At 43.2% G+C, this 13,393-nt stretch overlaps 1 protein-coding gene across 2 annotated transcripts in view; it reads left to right on the forward strand.

Moving 5' to 3' along the window:
• TSPAN7 (tetraspanin 7) overlaps positions 1–6,591 on the forward strand; it is a 163,288-nt gene extending 156,697 nt beyond the window's left edge. For both annotated transcript variants that reach the window (XM_033950475.1, XM_033950476.1), the window contains 2 exons: positions 2,784–2,855; positions 5,239–6,591. In XM_033950475.1, the coding sequence (XP_033806366.1) occupies positions 2,784–2,852 (69 nt within the window). In that variant the 3' untranslated portion in view covers positions 2,853–2,855; positions 5,239–6,591. The remainder of the gene's footprint in view (positions 1–2,783; positions 2,856–5,238) is intronic.
• Positions 6,592–13,393: the final 6,802 nt, after the last annotated feature.

Raw genomic sequence — 13,393 nt, forward strand, 5'->3', positions numbered from 1 at the left:
GCTTCCTCAAGTCATTCTTTCTCCCCTCCCTTACTCCCTTCCATCAAGTGATTAATGGTTTTATTTGTATTTCAACCATCTTGGGTCTGTTTTAGATAGTGAATAGCTTGAGGGGGAAGCAGTTTCTTCTACCATTGAGTCAGAGTGGTTGATGTGAAAAAGCCCTAGTTTAGATTCCTGGTTCTCAGCCTGGTCCTCGGAACAGGCAACCACAGTATAGCCCCCCCCCCCCCAACACTTATGCATGAAATGCATTTAATAAAAACAGCGCATGCAAATCTGTGGATGTCCTGTAACTTGAGTATACCTTGAGGACTGTGCTGACAACCACTGCCTAAAATGGAGCTTACACAGACAACGTCCAACTTCTCCATCCTATCCAATCCCACCGTGTTACTAAGCTTCTGCATATCAATCGAAAATGCAACATCATTAGTGATTGGCTTACAGAAAACATGCTTTCTCTAGACTTCAATAAGACACACACCCTCTTAATTTCCAACGAGAAACAACGAATCATTGAAGATTCTGATCTTCATTAGATCAACCCCCTAATAATATTTAATGCGACCATGAAGCTCTTAGGAGTTATCCTTGATGCTTTCCTTTAACAAACAAATCAGCTCAGTTCGTAAGTGCTTCTTCAAGCTCAAAATTATCCTTTCCTTACAATCTCTTCCAATTCTCATTCATTCGCTGGTAATCTCGCATTTGGATTATTGTAACTCACTCTACCAGGGTATTATACACAAGGAAATTAGAAGGCTTCAAATAGTACAAAATACAGCAATTAAAGTCATTTACAAAGTAAAGAATATAATCACGTACCACCCCTCCTAAGATGCTCATTGACTTCCATTGGTGCATAGGATCATGTTTAAAACACTATTCCTTGCATTTAAAGTTCAATCTGTTCACTTGCCCGCATTTATTGACAGATTTGTGACTCCTTATACCACCTCAAGGATGCTCCACTCAACCCAGCAGTCTCTTTTTGCAATCCCCTCCATGTGCCAAATTGTGTACGACACTACACGTAATACCATTTTCTCCATTGTTGCACCTTCACTGTGGAAACTTCCTTCCTATCAATTTGAGACAAGAACACTGTACGTCTAAATTCAAATCAGGCCTAAAAACTTTCCTGTTCGAAGACACATTCATTATTTAAAGTATGTCTTCAACCCATGAATAATTATGGTCAGCTTTGCTCCTTTCCCACTAGGCTCTTTTCTGCACCCTCTATTCTTTCAAATTCCTTTCCCACCCTCTTGGTTTATCCCCCCCAACCCTAAATTTAAATGATCTATCCTCTTACCGTTTTTCCTTTTGTATCCATCATTACCCTGTAGTATGTCCTTTTTTATTGCCTCCTGTTATTTTTATTATTTATTGTTGTTTTTATTATTTGTTATTACTTTTGAAGTATTTGTACAAATGTTTTTCATTTTTATGTAAACCGCCTAGGTATTTAGGCAGTATATCAAATGCAATAAACTTGAAACTTCAGCCTTAGCAAGTCCATAACTGGATGTTTAATTTTCTGTATCAGCTATTTGTTCCATTCCCTTTTTCTGTATGGTCTGGTGGATCCTCCTTCCTTTATTGAAATAAGCCCTATATATACAACAAATTGTAATGAGGGAAACTTGCTGAATATCACCATAGATGTGGTAAACAGCCACCGATTTTCTTTGAAGACGCATTCCACAAGAAACGTGGCTTTGTCATGGGTGGAGTTCTGGGCTGTACCACTTGAGATTTGAAGGGCAACTACATGGTCCATACTCCATAATTTTACGAAGTTTTATAGAGTACACATTGTAGTACAGAAGGACACAGCTTTTGGGTCCTGGTGCTTTAGGCAGGATCATCTGCCCCACCCTAGATTTGGGGGACTGCTGTGATACATCCCTATAGTCTAGACTACTATACCCTTTGAACGGGAAGGGAAAATTAGATTCTTACTTCAAGCTTCTTTCCAGTAAACAGGTGCATTATCTGCATGACCCACCTTGACAGAGTATGCCTTCTTAAGGTCTCAGTTATACGGTGGAATTCCAGATACTTGTCTTTGGGCAGCCAAACAGTAGGAAAATGCTCATGGCATGCCTGTCAGAGATGAAGAGATATGATAGCTCTCTCTATTAAAAGCTTATAAGAAACTAGAAGTGCTGTATAAAGGTCGGTTGTTAGGTTCTACCTTGTTTGTGGTATGTTTCCATTTGATTACTTGTTTTCATTGCAGAGCAGAACAAAGTTGGCTGTCGGAGAGCTCTCCATGTCTCCTCCTTGTTTCTCTTATTTAGAAGTTATCCATTGCTTTGGTACGAACTGAGGGAGAAGGGCAATGCCTAGTGACACAAGGAGGCGGAGCTGAAAAAATTGATGCCTTCTGCAGGTTTCCCGTGAGTATGGGGATAAAACCTAAAATTCAGACCATTGTACCCGTTTACTGGAAAAATTATTGAGGTAAGAACCTAATCTTTCCATTTAACTGGTGCTTTTTCATTTTCTGGAGGCAACAGCTAGCCAATCAGGTTTTCAGATTTACCACAGTAAATACGCATAAGACCTTATGTATATTGGAGACCCACTGTACAGAAAATTATTTTCAGGAATACCACACATGTGAGAGATTAAGTGACTTAAGCATGCCTCCAAGAGGGCTGAGAAGCATTACGGCACATGCACAGACTTTCATCCAACCTTGGCTTCTCTGTCCCTCTCAGTCATCGTGGAGGTTGCTTATGAGTGTTCATATATGTTTGTGTCTTGCACAGCTGATTGGAATGCTGCTGGCTTGCTGCCTCTCCCGGTTCATCACTGCCAATCAGTATGAGATGGTGTAGCAGGTAGGTATCCTTCATCCTGAGTCTACTGCCTCTGCTCTGTTAAACCTGTCAAAAAAAAGCTGACTATCTTGCTTATGGTATTGGTCTTAAATCTCAGTAATGTAGTGTCAGAGGGGAAAACAGTGAGTGGGGAGGCCTTGTAACGATTTGGATCTGGGAGTCCAGGAGACCTGAATTCCTGTTCTTCTGTCATTTGAAGGTCACTGTGTCTGAGTCACTTTATCTCCCATTTCTTCAGGTGTCTGCTTTGGACTATGCGATTTGAGAGGAAGGGATTTCTTGCAACTGTATGCAGCTTCTTGGGATACCTGATTTAGAGGAACATAAAAATGAAATGCTTTTGCACCCAGAAGTCTATCACACTTGATATACCACAAAGTCAAAATATTATCTAAGTGGTTTACAATATAAAAATAGAATAAAATATTTTTTTTAATGCAATAAAACACAAGGGGAAAAATATCAGATACAGCTGCAAGATTTTTACTTTAAACAATTTTTATTGATGACAACAAAGGAACATAACCAAGAACAAACAGTGCCAACAAAGTATACACAAATCCAGCTAATAAATGATCATACAGTCCAAGTGATCAAGTTTTATTCCACCCCCCCAGCCCCCTCCCTAAGTATCATAAGGAAAGCACCATAGGTCACAACCCTAGCAATCGGTCAATGGACAATATAAAGGAACCCCCATCCCCCTCCCCAAAATACTATAAAATCCCTAGAACACAAAAACTCTCTAGAGAAATCCTCCCCCCTACCCCTACCCCAAGTACAAGATTTTTATCCAAAATTCTAAAAACTGAAAAGCTCCAAAAAATGAATTTTTAAAAAACATTTTTGTACAAATTAGTAATGCAACAAAGCTAGCTTTTAGCATCAAAAGTGAAACCTGGCCCCAGAGTCACTTTAAAGGCGTCACTCTATGCTGATAGTTCAGAGTTTTCATCTTATCTCGTGCTGGTGTACCTCTGAGGTGTTGCCAGTGGCCGCAGTGATTCACATTCAATGCCTGCTGCAACCCCGCACATTTCTCTGTTGCATCCCACCAGGAAGCAAAAAAAAAAAGTGATGCCAGCAAGGCAGGAGGCGTCAGAGAAGCCTGCAGGGATGCAGCAGGTGACGGATATGAATCGCTACAGCCACTAGTGACGCATCATTCCAAAGATAAAAAAATTCTAAAATCCGAAATGTCTCTGGTTCCGAGCATTTCAGATAAAGGACTGTGAACCTGTACAAGATAAAGGATGGGGGGACAATAGGAAGAGAAGGTGAATTTACAAGATAAAATAGTCTAGCCATATGAGAAGTTGATGCCATTTACAGACAATTGGCTCATAGTGCTGGTGTGCAAAAAAGTAAACCAAAACCTTTCAAGGCAGGTAAACAGAAATGTATTGGGTAATGCACCGATGCAAAATTTGGTGCCCTCACGACCTGATTCTACTTGCAAGTTGCTACCCTTCATTTTATTGTTTTCACTGTATGGATTTGGACTTGTACAGAATAATTTTTAGAACTAGCTTGAGAGTTGATCGTAGATACTGTGATACCTCTAAAGTAGGGGTGCTCAACCAAATCCTCAGGACACAATTGGCCAGTTTTAGTTTCCAGGAGATCCACCATGAACACGCCTGAGGTCTTTCACGCATGTTCAGCATGGATATCCTGAAACCAGATGGGGTGGAGAACCCCCTTCTGTTACCTCACTTTCAACTGTCTGAAGGAGCACAGCACCAAAGCACAACTTTTGGAATTTCCGTCTGCCGTACTACGATGGGCTTAAAATCCCAGAAATCTAAAGTGGTGGTTGAACCTATGCTTGGGTGTCTGAGCTCTGGGTGCTGATTTAATGGTGTACCATAGAGAGAGAGAGAGTTAGCACACAGGGACAAATTTGTCCCTGTAGGAAATTTCCCCATCCCCTCGAGTTTTGTCGCTGTCCCTGCCCCATTCCTGTAAGCTCTGCCTTAACAGTACAAGCCTCGAAAACTTATGATTTTTTAAAGTGTTTTGAGACTTGTGCAGATGAGGACGGAGCTTGCAGGAATGGGGCAGGGACAGGAAAAAATTTGTCCCCATGTTCATTCTCTAGTTAGCACCTCCTAGGATATGAAACGTAGACACTTATTTTGTGCATGAATCCTTAAAACCAAGTGCTATTACATCAGGGCTCTCAAAGGTTAACTGCATTGATAGGAAGGACATCGTCTGCCATAGAAACAGGATAAACTTGAGTACAGGGAGGTGAAGCAGGAGCATGGGGGAAGAGAACAGCCAGTTTGTCATGTTGACAATTGCTGACTTTCTGAACCGACTTTTTGTGTCTATGTTAACTTGTATCTTTTGTTCCCCCCACCCCCTTCCCCCTTTACAGGGACGTGAGCTGCGGAGCCTGTTTGATCCAGGGGCTGATAAAAATTGTAGGAAATCCATCTCAGAGAATGTTTTGAGCACATAACCACGTCCGCATTGCTCCATTTTTCCCCACACACACTACCATTTGTAGCGTGACCCTTTCCTCTCGACATGGAGCCCGTGTCTGCGTGCTCTGTGCGACCGCACTTTGTATTTTCTTGGTCAGACTAGCGTTGCATTGTAACAAAAAGGTTTAACCCCCTTCTGCCCCTCGCTGCCTCTCTCCCTCCCATTAACAGCATCGCCCCAGCTGTGCATGCAGTGACAGGCTGGCGCTGTTCACGTTTTTTGTTTTTTTTAAATTTCATTTCACCAGTTTAATAAATGTTACGCACGTTTATATATAAACTAGTATATGGAACTAGAGCCCTCCCTCTATATTTTACTACTGTTCCTTATTTTTTTTCTAATGACTTTGCAGAGGATTTTTGCTGTCCCCATGCCCGATTACCTGAAAGACGAGTTCCACTGTCATATCACTTAAGATACTTGAAAAATGAATGTGTTTAAAATCTCAGTTCCAAACCACAACTTGAAACCTTTTACTGTTATATGCCTTGGTGCTTGTAAAGGCTCCCCCACCCCCTCCCCGTCCAACTGTGGGACTTGTGTGCTACTGTAAGTAAACCTGTGTTGTAGCTTTGCTATGAAGGCGGTATTGATATCACGACTCTCGTTCCATTAGACATGAACCGTGCTGCAACTTCCCCCCCCCCCCCTCCTTAATGTTTTTTGGATTTGAGGGTTGCAGAGCTGGTGAGAGATGGGGGAGTGGGGCCGTAAGTCTGCATTTTACTTTATAGACGCCTTTCCCTTATGTCCAGCCCAGCCTGGCCTTTATGGGAGTCCGGGTCACCTGGTGCATTAGAGAATCGGGAGGTGAAAGGGACGGAGAGCATGAAGAAAGGTGAGACAGCAGCAGCAAGAGAGGATGTAAGCACAATTTCTTGAGCGTTACCTGGTGGTGTCATTTGGGATGCTGTCTGCACAATCCTCCACCCCCTTCCCCATGGCTCAGTTGGGCAATGCTCCTCTTTACCAGGTTGTTTTCAAAGCTGGCCATTTCAAGAGTCTGTGAAAATGGGCCCAGCAAATATTTCATGGGGGAGGAGCAGGGCTAGAGCTGGTGCAGCTGTTGCACGGAAAGCAATGGTGATTATAGGCCAGCAAGGGAATATCAACAAAGATTAAAACCTTTTTAAGACAGACGATACATTTTATAGAAAATGCCTCCATCTAGCATGCCAATAAGAATGCTTTGGTATTGTGAGCATTTGTGAACTTGTATTAATAAACAAACCATGAGACTTTCCATCTGCCTCAGTTTGTTCACTTTCTGTATGTGGATTTCCTCAAGGTGAGAGGGGAGGTCCCTCCCCTTCCCCTAACTTCCAGTAAATGTCTCCAAGTTCATCACTGCAGTGACCTTGATCTACAGCTCAAGATTAAATTTGTGCTGAAGTCTTCAGATCCTCCTGAGAGTTGTCTTCCTACCGGCAGCCAGCTCACAGATTAGACTCTAGGGCCCTCTTTTCCTGCATGGACACAGCTTACTCCTCTGCCTCAAGTCTTCAGCTGTGTCCAGCATGGAAACTAAACTAAACCTTAAGTTTGTATACCGCATCATCTCCACAGAAGTAGAGCTCGACACGGTTTACAGGAATTACAAAAGAAAGGAACTCCAATGGGAAGAAGAAGAGCTTGGTAAAAAGGGGAGAGAGAAGGGATTAAGTGTAGAGGAGAGGGAGGGAGTGGTTACATTTTAGAGAAAAGCCAAGTTTTCAAATGTTTTCTGAAGCGTTGGAGGGAGGTTGCACTCCGGAGAGGGGCAGATAAGCTGTTCCACAGCTCGGTGATCTTGAAGAGGAGGGATGTTCCAAGTTTTCCTGTATGGGATATGCCTTTTAAAGAGGGGAATGATAGTATGAATTTTTGAGAGGATCTGGTGGAGTTAGGATTCGCGGAGAGCCAGGATAGTGGAAACAGGGGAGGAAGGATGCCGTGTAGAGACTTGAAGGTTAGGCAGGCGCATTTGTAGTGGACCCTGAGGAAAACTGGGAGCCAGTGAAGCTTAGATAGAAGCGGGGAGACGTGGTCGAATTTGCTTTTTGCGAAAATTAATTTAGCCGCAGTATTCTGAATCCGCTGGAGTCTGAGAAGACTTTTCTTTGTTAGGCTTAGGTAGATGGAGTTGCAGTAATCCAGTCTAGATAGAATAATGGATTGAACGAGGACAGCGAAGTGTTGTTGGTGGAAGCAGGATCTGACTTTCCTTAGCATGTGAAGGTTGAAAAAGCATTTTTTTACTAAGGATTTGAGGTGATCGTTGAAGGACAGTGTAGAGTCAATGATGATTCCCAGAACTTTGCTTGAGTGCTCAAGCGGCAGTTTGGTGCCTGAGGATAGTGGGATGAGGGTGGGCAGCTGATCTAATTTTGGGCCTAGCCAAAGAAGTTTTGTTTTGGTCTCATTAAGTTTCATTTGAACGGTGAGAGCCCAGGATTGGAGATTCGTTATACAAGAAGAGATGTTATCAGAGAGGTTGGTGAGGTTGGAGTCGGTCTCGAGGAGGACAAGAATGTCGTCGGCGTAGGTGTAGAGTGTCTCAAAGGGGGAAAGTTTGAGGAGTTTCAGAGAGGACATATAAACGTTGAAAAGAATCGGGAATAGAGGTGAACCCTGAGGAACTCCACAAATCGGTTTCCAATGGGAGGATGAGGAGCGAGAACGTAGGAATTTTGAGAACCAATCTAAGACTGGAGTTTATGCCAATTTCAGAAAGTTGGAGGATTAGTATGTCATGATGGACAATGTCGAAGGCTGCAGAAAGATCAAATTGAAGAAGGACAGCGAACTTGTTGCAAGAGTGAAGATGTTGGACTTTTGAAATTAAAGAGGCCAAAAGGGATTCAGTGCTAAAGTTGGGTCTGAAGCTATGTTGGTAGGGTAGTAGAATGGAGAATCTCTCAAGATAGGATGAGAGTTGGGTGGCTATGATGGACTCCAGCATCTTGGTCAGGAGAGGAATGTTAGCTATTGGGCGATAGCTGGACAGTGTGGAGGGGTTTAGATCAGCTTTTTTCAAAAGAGGGGATAGGCAATGTCTCCCATTTCTGCAGAAAATAGGCCTGAGAGTAAAGCGGAATTTATAAGTTTGGTGAGAGATGAGATGGCTTGTGTGGGAATATTTTCGTATAAGTAGGAGGGGAAAGGATCCAAGGTGCAGTTGCAGGATTTTAACTTGAGGCAGAGTTTGGAGACCTGGGAATCGGAGATGAGATCGAAGGTGGTCCAGGATCTATCGGCTGGGATATGGTTGGCATCGGTTAGATTGGGGTTGGAGGCGGCAAGCACCAGGGAGTTGTAAGAGGGTGTTGGAGGGAAGGAGCATCGTAAGGTGGTGACTTTCTCATTGAAGAATTTTGCTAGTTCATCGGCAGATTGAGAGGAGAGGGGTGTGGCGGAATCGTGTTTGGAGGATATGGAACGCCAAATGTTGAACAGTGTATTACTTTGGTTGTTGGATCTGGAGATTTTGTTGCCGTAGTAGTTCTTCCTTGATTTTTTTAATTCAGTATTGTAGAACTTGATATTCGCCCTCCAGGACTGTCTGTCGGTGGGGGATTTAGATTTTTTCCATTTTCTTTCCAGTATTCGACATTTCTGTTTCAGATGTCTGTGGTATGGAAGATACCAGGGGGCCTTGCGGGAGTAGGAGACGGTTTTAGTGGATAGTGGAGCAAGGGAGCGGTAGGTGGTTTCAGAGAGGGTGATCCAATTGAGCCAGTTGGATTCAGGGCTTGGAGGATTGGGAGTGATGGAAAATAGGTTGAGGAATTTGTTCCAGAACAGGTCGCTCGCAATTTTTTTTCGGAAGGTAATGGGATTGGGGGTGCGTGGTGGTGGTTCGAGGTATGACATGAAGATGGGGAGGCAGAAAGCTCCTAGGAAATGGTCGGACCAAGGGACAGGTTCCCAGCGAGTGTCGTCAACCGAGGTTTTGTAATCTGTGAGGTCGAGGAAGGTGATAAGGTCTAACGTATGCCCCTTTTCATGGGTTGGGAAGAGAACCGGGGGGGGGGGAAGCCTAAAGAGGTGAGGAAGTTATTGAGATTGATAACATCTTTGTTGGTGGTGTCGTTTATGTGAAGGTTAATATCTCCAGTGATTAGTAGTCTTTGAAATTTGAGGAATGCGTTAGTGATGGTCTCCAGGACGAGATCAGAGGATTTATTCCAGGGGGAGGGAGGACGATATAATAGAAGGATGCCCATGGGTGAGGATGGAGTTCATCATTGACAGAGGCTAGCATGTATTCTAGGGAGGCGTGGCTGCCCTTTTCTAGCAGTTGGACGTCGAAGAATGATTTGTGAAGGAGTGCCAGGCCACCTCCTTTTCGATTAATTCTGGGGGAGAAGAGGCCTTGGTAACCGTGAGAACAAAGTTCGTTTTGAGAGAATATGTCATCTTTTGTGATCCATGACTCCGTGATGAATAGGAATCCAGGGTTAAGATCTTCAAGAAGGTCCTTCAGGATTTGGGTTTTGTTGCATGCAGATCTGGCGTTGCAGTAGAGAGACAGTACTGGGGTGAGGGAGTCAGAGGCGTGGTTGGGAGGGTTGGCCGGGGAAATGGGCTTTAAGGAAGCGTGATTGATTCTTTGGGGGATTTTCTTGGAGGGATGACTTCTGGTGCGCAAAAGCGTGGGGATTATGGCACCAGGGCAGGTGGGACTGACAATAGTGGGGTTCAGTAAGTTAGGAGGGGGAGGTTTCAGGCAGAAGGAGATGTTGGAGGATGAGCAGAGAAGAAGAAGAAGGATCCATGGGTGTGGTTTCATGGTGGGGTTTGGGAGAGCCTATGGAGGAGTAAGAAGCGAGTGTAAACGGAAGGCTTGGTAGTAGGGCAGAGCCAGACAATTGGGCAAAATTGAAACAAATATAATCTGATGAGACTTAGTTGGGCGGAGCTTATCAGTTGAGAGGAATCTGGCGATCCTTATCAGAGCAAAAGCAGTTGAATAAAATATGGAGGTTTTTAACAAACTTAAAAAACAGTTGAATAAAATATGGAGGTCTTAACAAACTTAGAGAAAGCAGGAAGAATAATCAGGTGGTCCTTAGCAGGATTTAAACAATAGAAAAAACCTGTAGGTCTTGGAGCCAGTCCCTTAACTACACCCCCCTCTGTCCCCTGGTCAAACCTGTACATGCTGAGGTGGCAGGAAAGCAGCCAGCCTCATCCATTTCTCAGACCGCTGAGTGCACGTACAGCTCCATGAGCCAGCCTTGGTTTTACCCATTGCACACACAAAGATGTATGCCTGCTGTTCTCGGGGAGATGCTCAAAGGTTATCATGCTTATAATGTTTCATTTAGACTGAAAATCTCCTGCTAATGAGCTCGGTAGTATTAATAATTAGTAGATTCCGTGCAGTGCTCATAATAGTGGCGCACACGGACACCCCTTGCCAATCTACCAACTGCTCTGAGCTGGCAGGGACCTATGCTCCGGCACTGACAGGAAAGATGCAGCAACCATAGCCTCTCGCCCCCAAGCCTGAGCCCCCCACCCCCTGAAAATAAAAATCTAGAACAGTGACTCCCAACCGTGTCCTGGAGGACCAGTCGAGTTTTTGGGATAGCTTGAATATGCGTGAGAGAGATTTGCATATAATGGAGGTGACAGGCATGCAAATCAGCTCCATGCATATTCATTAGGGCTATCCCAAAAACCTGACTGGCCTGGTGGTCCTTCAGGATAGGGTTGGGAACCACTGGTTTAGACTGAAGGGCTCAGTTTTTCAAGAAATTCCAATAACAAATTAACATTTCAAACTGTGCAATGCAAAAAATTATAAATTAGCAAATTATCCTGATAAAATCTTTAATTAGGAGAAGTGTTGCAAATTTCTATTCTAACTCTTGATTGATCTTTGTGGTTGATGTCTTGGAGGGGGGGGGGTTTAAATCACAAAAGATTTTTTTAAAAATACCTGATGCACTAGTCTCTGTGATGCTTCCAGAAACAAGTGAAAATTTGCATATAGTCTGAGATTATTAAAGAGTGCATGACCTGCAATAGTACAATAATTTCCCTAAAATAATTGTAGCAACTGATAACCTCTGGCAACATTAAGCTGTCCATCTGTTGTGGCCAAAATGTTGTTCTAGTTACCCATCACTCAGACCATTAATAGATAGCTAGGAACAACGAGTTGATCTGGGAAGTCCATGCAGATCTGTAAAACTGATATTTAAAAAAATTCAAAATGGAGTGTCCTATCCACGTCACTCCCCACCATATAAAAGGCTCCTTTTACTAAGGTGTGATAATGGATTTAGAGCACGCTAAATGCTAAGAATTTCTACCCATAGGAATAAGAATTGCTAGACTGATCAAGCCCAGTATCCTCTTTCCAACAATGGCCAACCCAGGTCCCAAGTACCTGGCAGAAACCCAAATAGTAGCAACATTCCAGAGCTGAGATTCTGATGTCATAAAAAGCCTCATTCCACCAATGCCTAAAACTCAAACTCATCAGTGATGTCACAAAGGCTCAAATGACCTATACTTTGCATAAAAGCTGCCATACAGGGACAGACTGTAGGTTTATCAAGCCCAGTATCCTGTTTCTAGCAGTGGCCAATCTAGGTCCCAAGTAATAAAACAGATTTTATGCTGCTTTTCCTAATAATAAGCAGTGAATTTCCCCAAGCCATCTCAATAATAGCCTATGGACTTCCCTATTAGGAATTTGCCTAAACTTTTTTTAAACCCCACTAAGCTAACTCCATTGAGAATATTGACCATTTAAGCCTACTCTCTCTTCTGTCTTTCAACATTACCTCTTATCCCATGACTTTCTGATTCCCTCAGAAGTTTTTCATGGATTGCATGGTACCTAATGAACGCTAATTTGTTTTCATGTACTAAGGTCTCCTTATACAAAGGTGCGTTAGGGCCTTAACGCGCAGAATAGCGCGCGCTAAAATGCCGCACGCTAGCTGCTACCGCCTCCTCTTGAGCAGGTGGTAGTTTTTTAGTAGCGTGTGCTCAAAATGCTAGTACACCTTTGTAAAAGGAGCCTTAAATGTTAAAAGAAGCCCAAAGTAAGATACTGTTTCAATTACAATTCACAAGTGTCTAATTATATTTTATGTTACATTAAGGGTTCAGCTGTAAGCATTTGGGGAAAAATTTTCAAAAGATTAAGTGGTCTTTATTAAAGATTTGTGCAAGTTCCTCCAAAAAAAAAGTAAAAAAGGAAGAAAACGATGAAAATAGGTGTTGATTTGCTTTCATTTATGCACTGATTTGGAAAATGTTGTTTACCGATGAGTAAATCGCTGTCTTATAGTTGGGAAGAATTTGAATGCTGTAACAGCACCATGAGCCTGCTTTAGGAAAATGAAGGCTTGGTGACACCTTGTCTTTTGAGCAAAGCTAATCTTTTGAGTCTTATCCAGAAAGAAAAATGATGCACTACTAAATTCATCTGCTGGTGGGATGACAGTATTCCCTATACATTGGTGAGCTCCAGTTCATAAATTGGAAAATTCCCATATCAAAATCTTATGATTGATTGAGTCTTTAAAAATGTAGACCCAATATAACACTAAAAACTTAAGCAGAGGTGGGTAGTTTATTGTCCTTAGCCTGATAAAGGGGTAGCTTGACACCACAGTGCCAGGTTAATTGTGCAGACGGAAGCTACAAATGTTGGTCATCGGAATCATTTGGTGTATAACATACACAAAGGAGCAAGTGGCATTGCATCAGCCAGGAACCGTGGTCCAGATTCTGTATTGGATACCTGTCTCAGCAGCCGCCTAAGCAGCAGCTGAGAATCACATACTGCCCTGCCTAACCGCCCTGATTCTCTAACTGATGCCCATGTTACAGGCGCTGCTTAGAAATCCCTTGCCATTAGCTATTGCAGCAAGGGAATACCCCTGCTGCAATCAGTTGAGTAGCTGTGACAGGGAAACCCCCCTGCCCATGAAGTCCCCTGGCAAGAGGGATGCCCACTTCCTCCTGCCCCTGAACCCTACAGGAAGCAATCAGGCAAGAGGGATGCCCATTCCCTCAGTAGGAGGATGCCCATGCCCTCC

The sequence above is a fragment of the Geotrypetes seraphini genome, chromosome 6, assembly GCF_902459505.1.
Source record: "Geotrypetes seraphini chromosome 6, aGeoSer1.1, whole genome shotgun sequence".
NCBI lineage: Eukaryota > Metazoa > Chordata > Amphibia > Gymnophiona > Dermophiidae > Geotrypetes > Geotrypetes seraphini.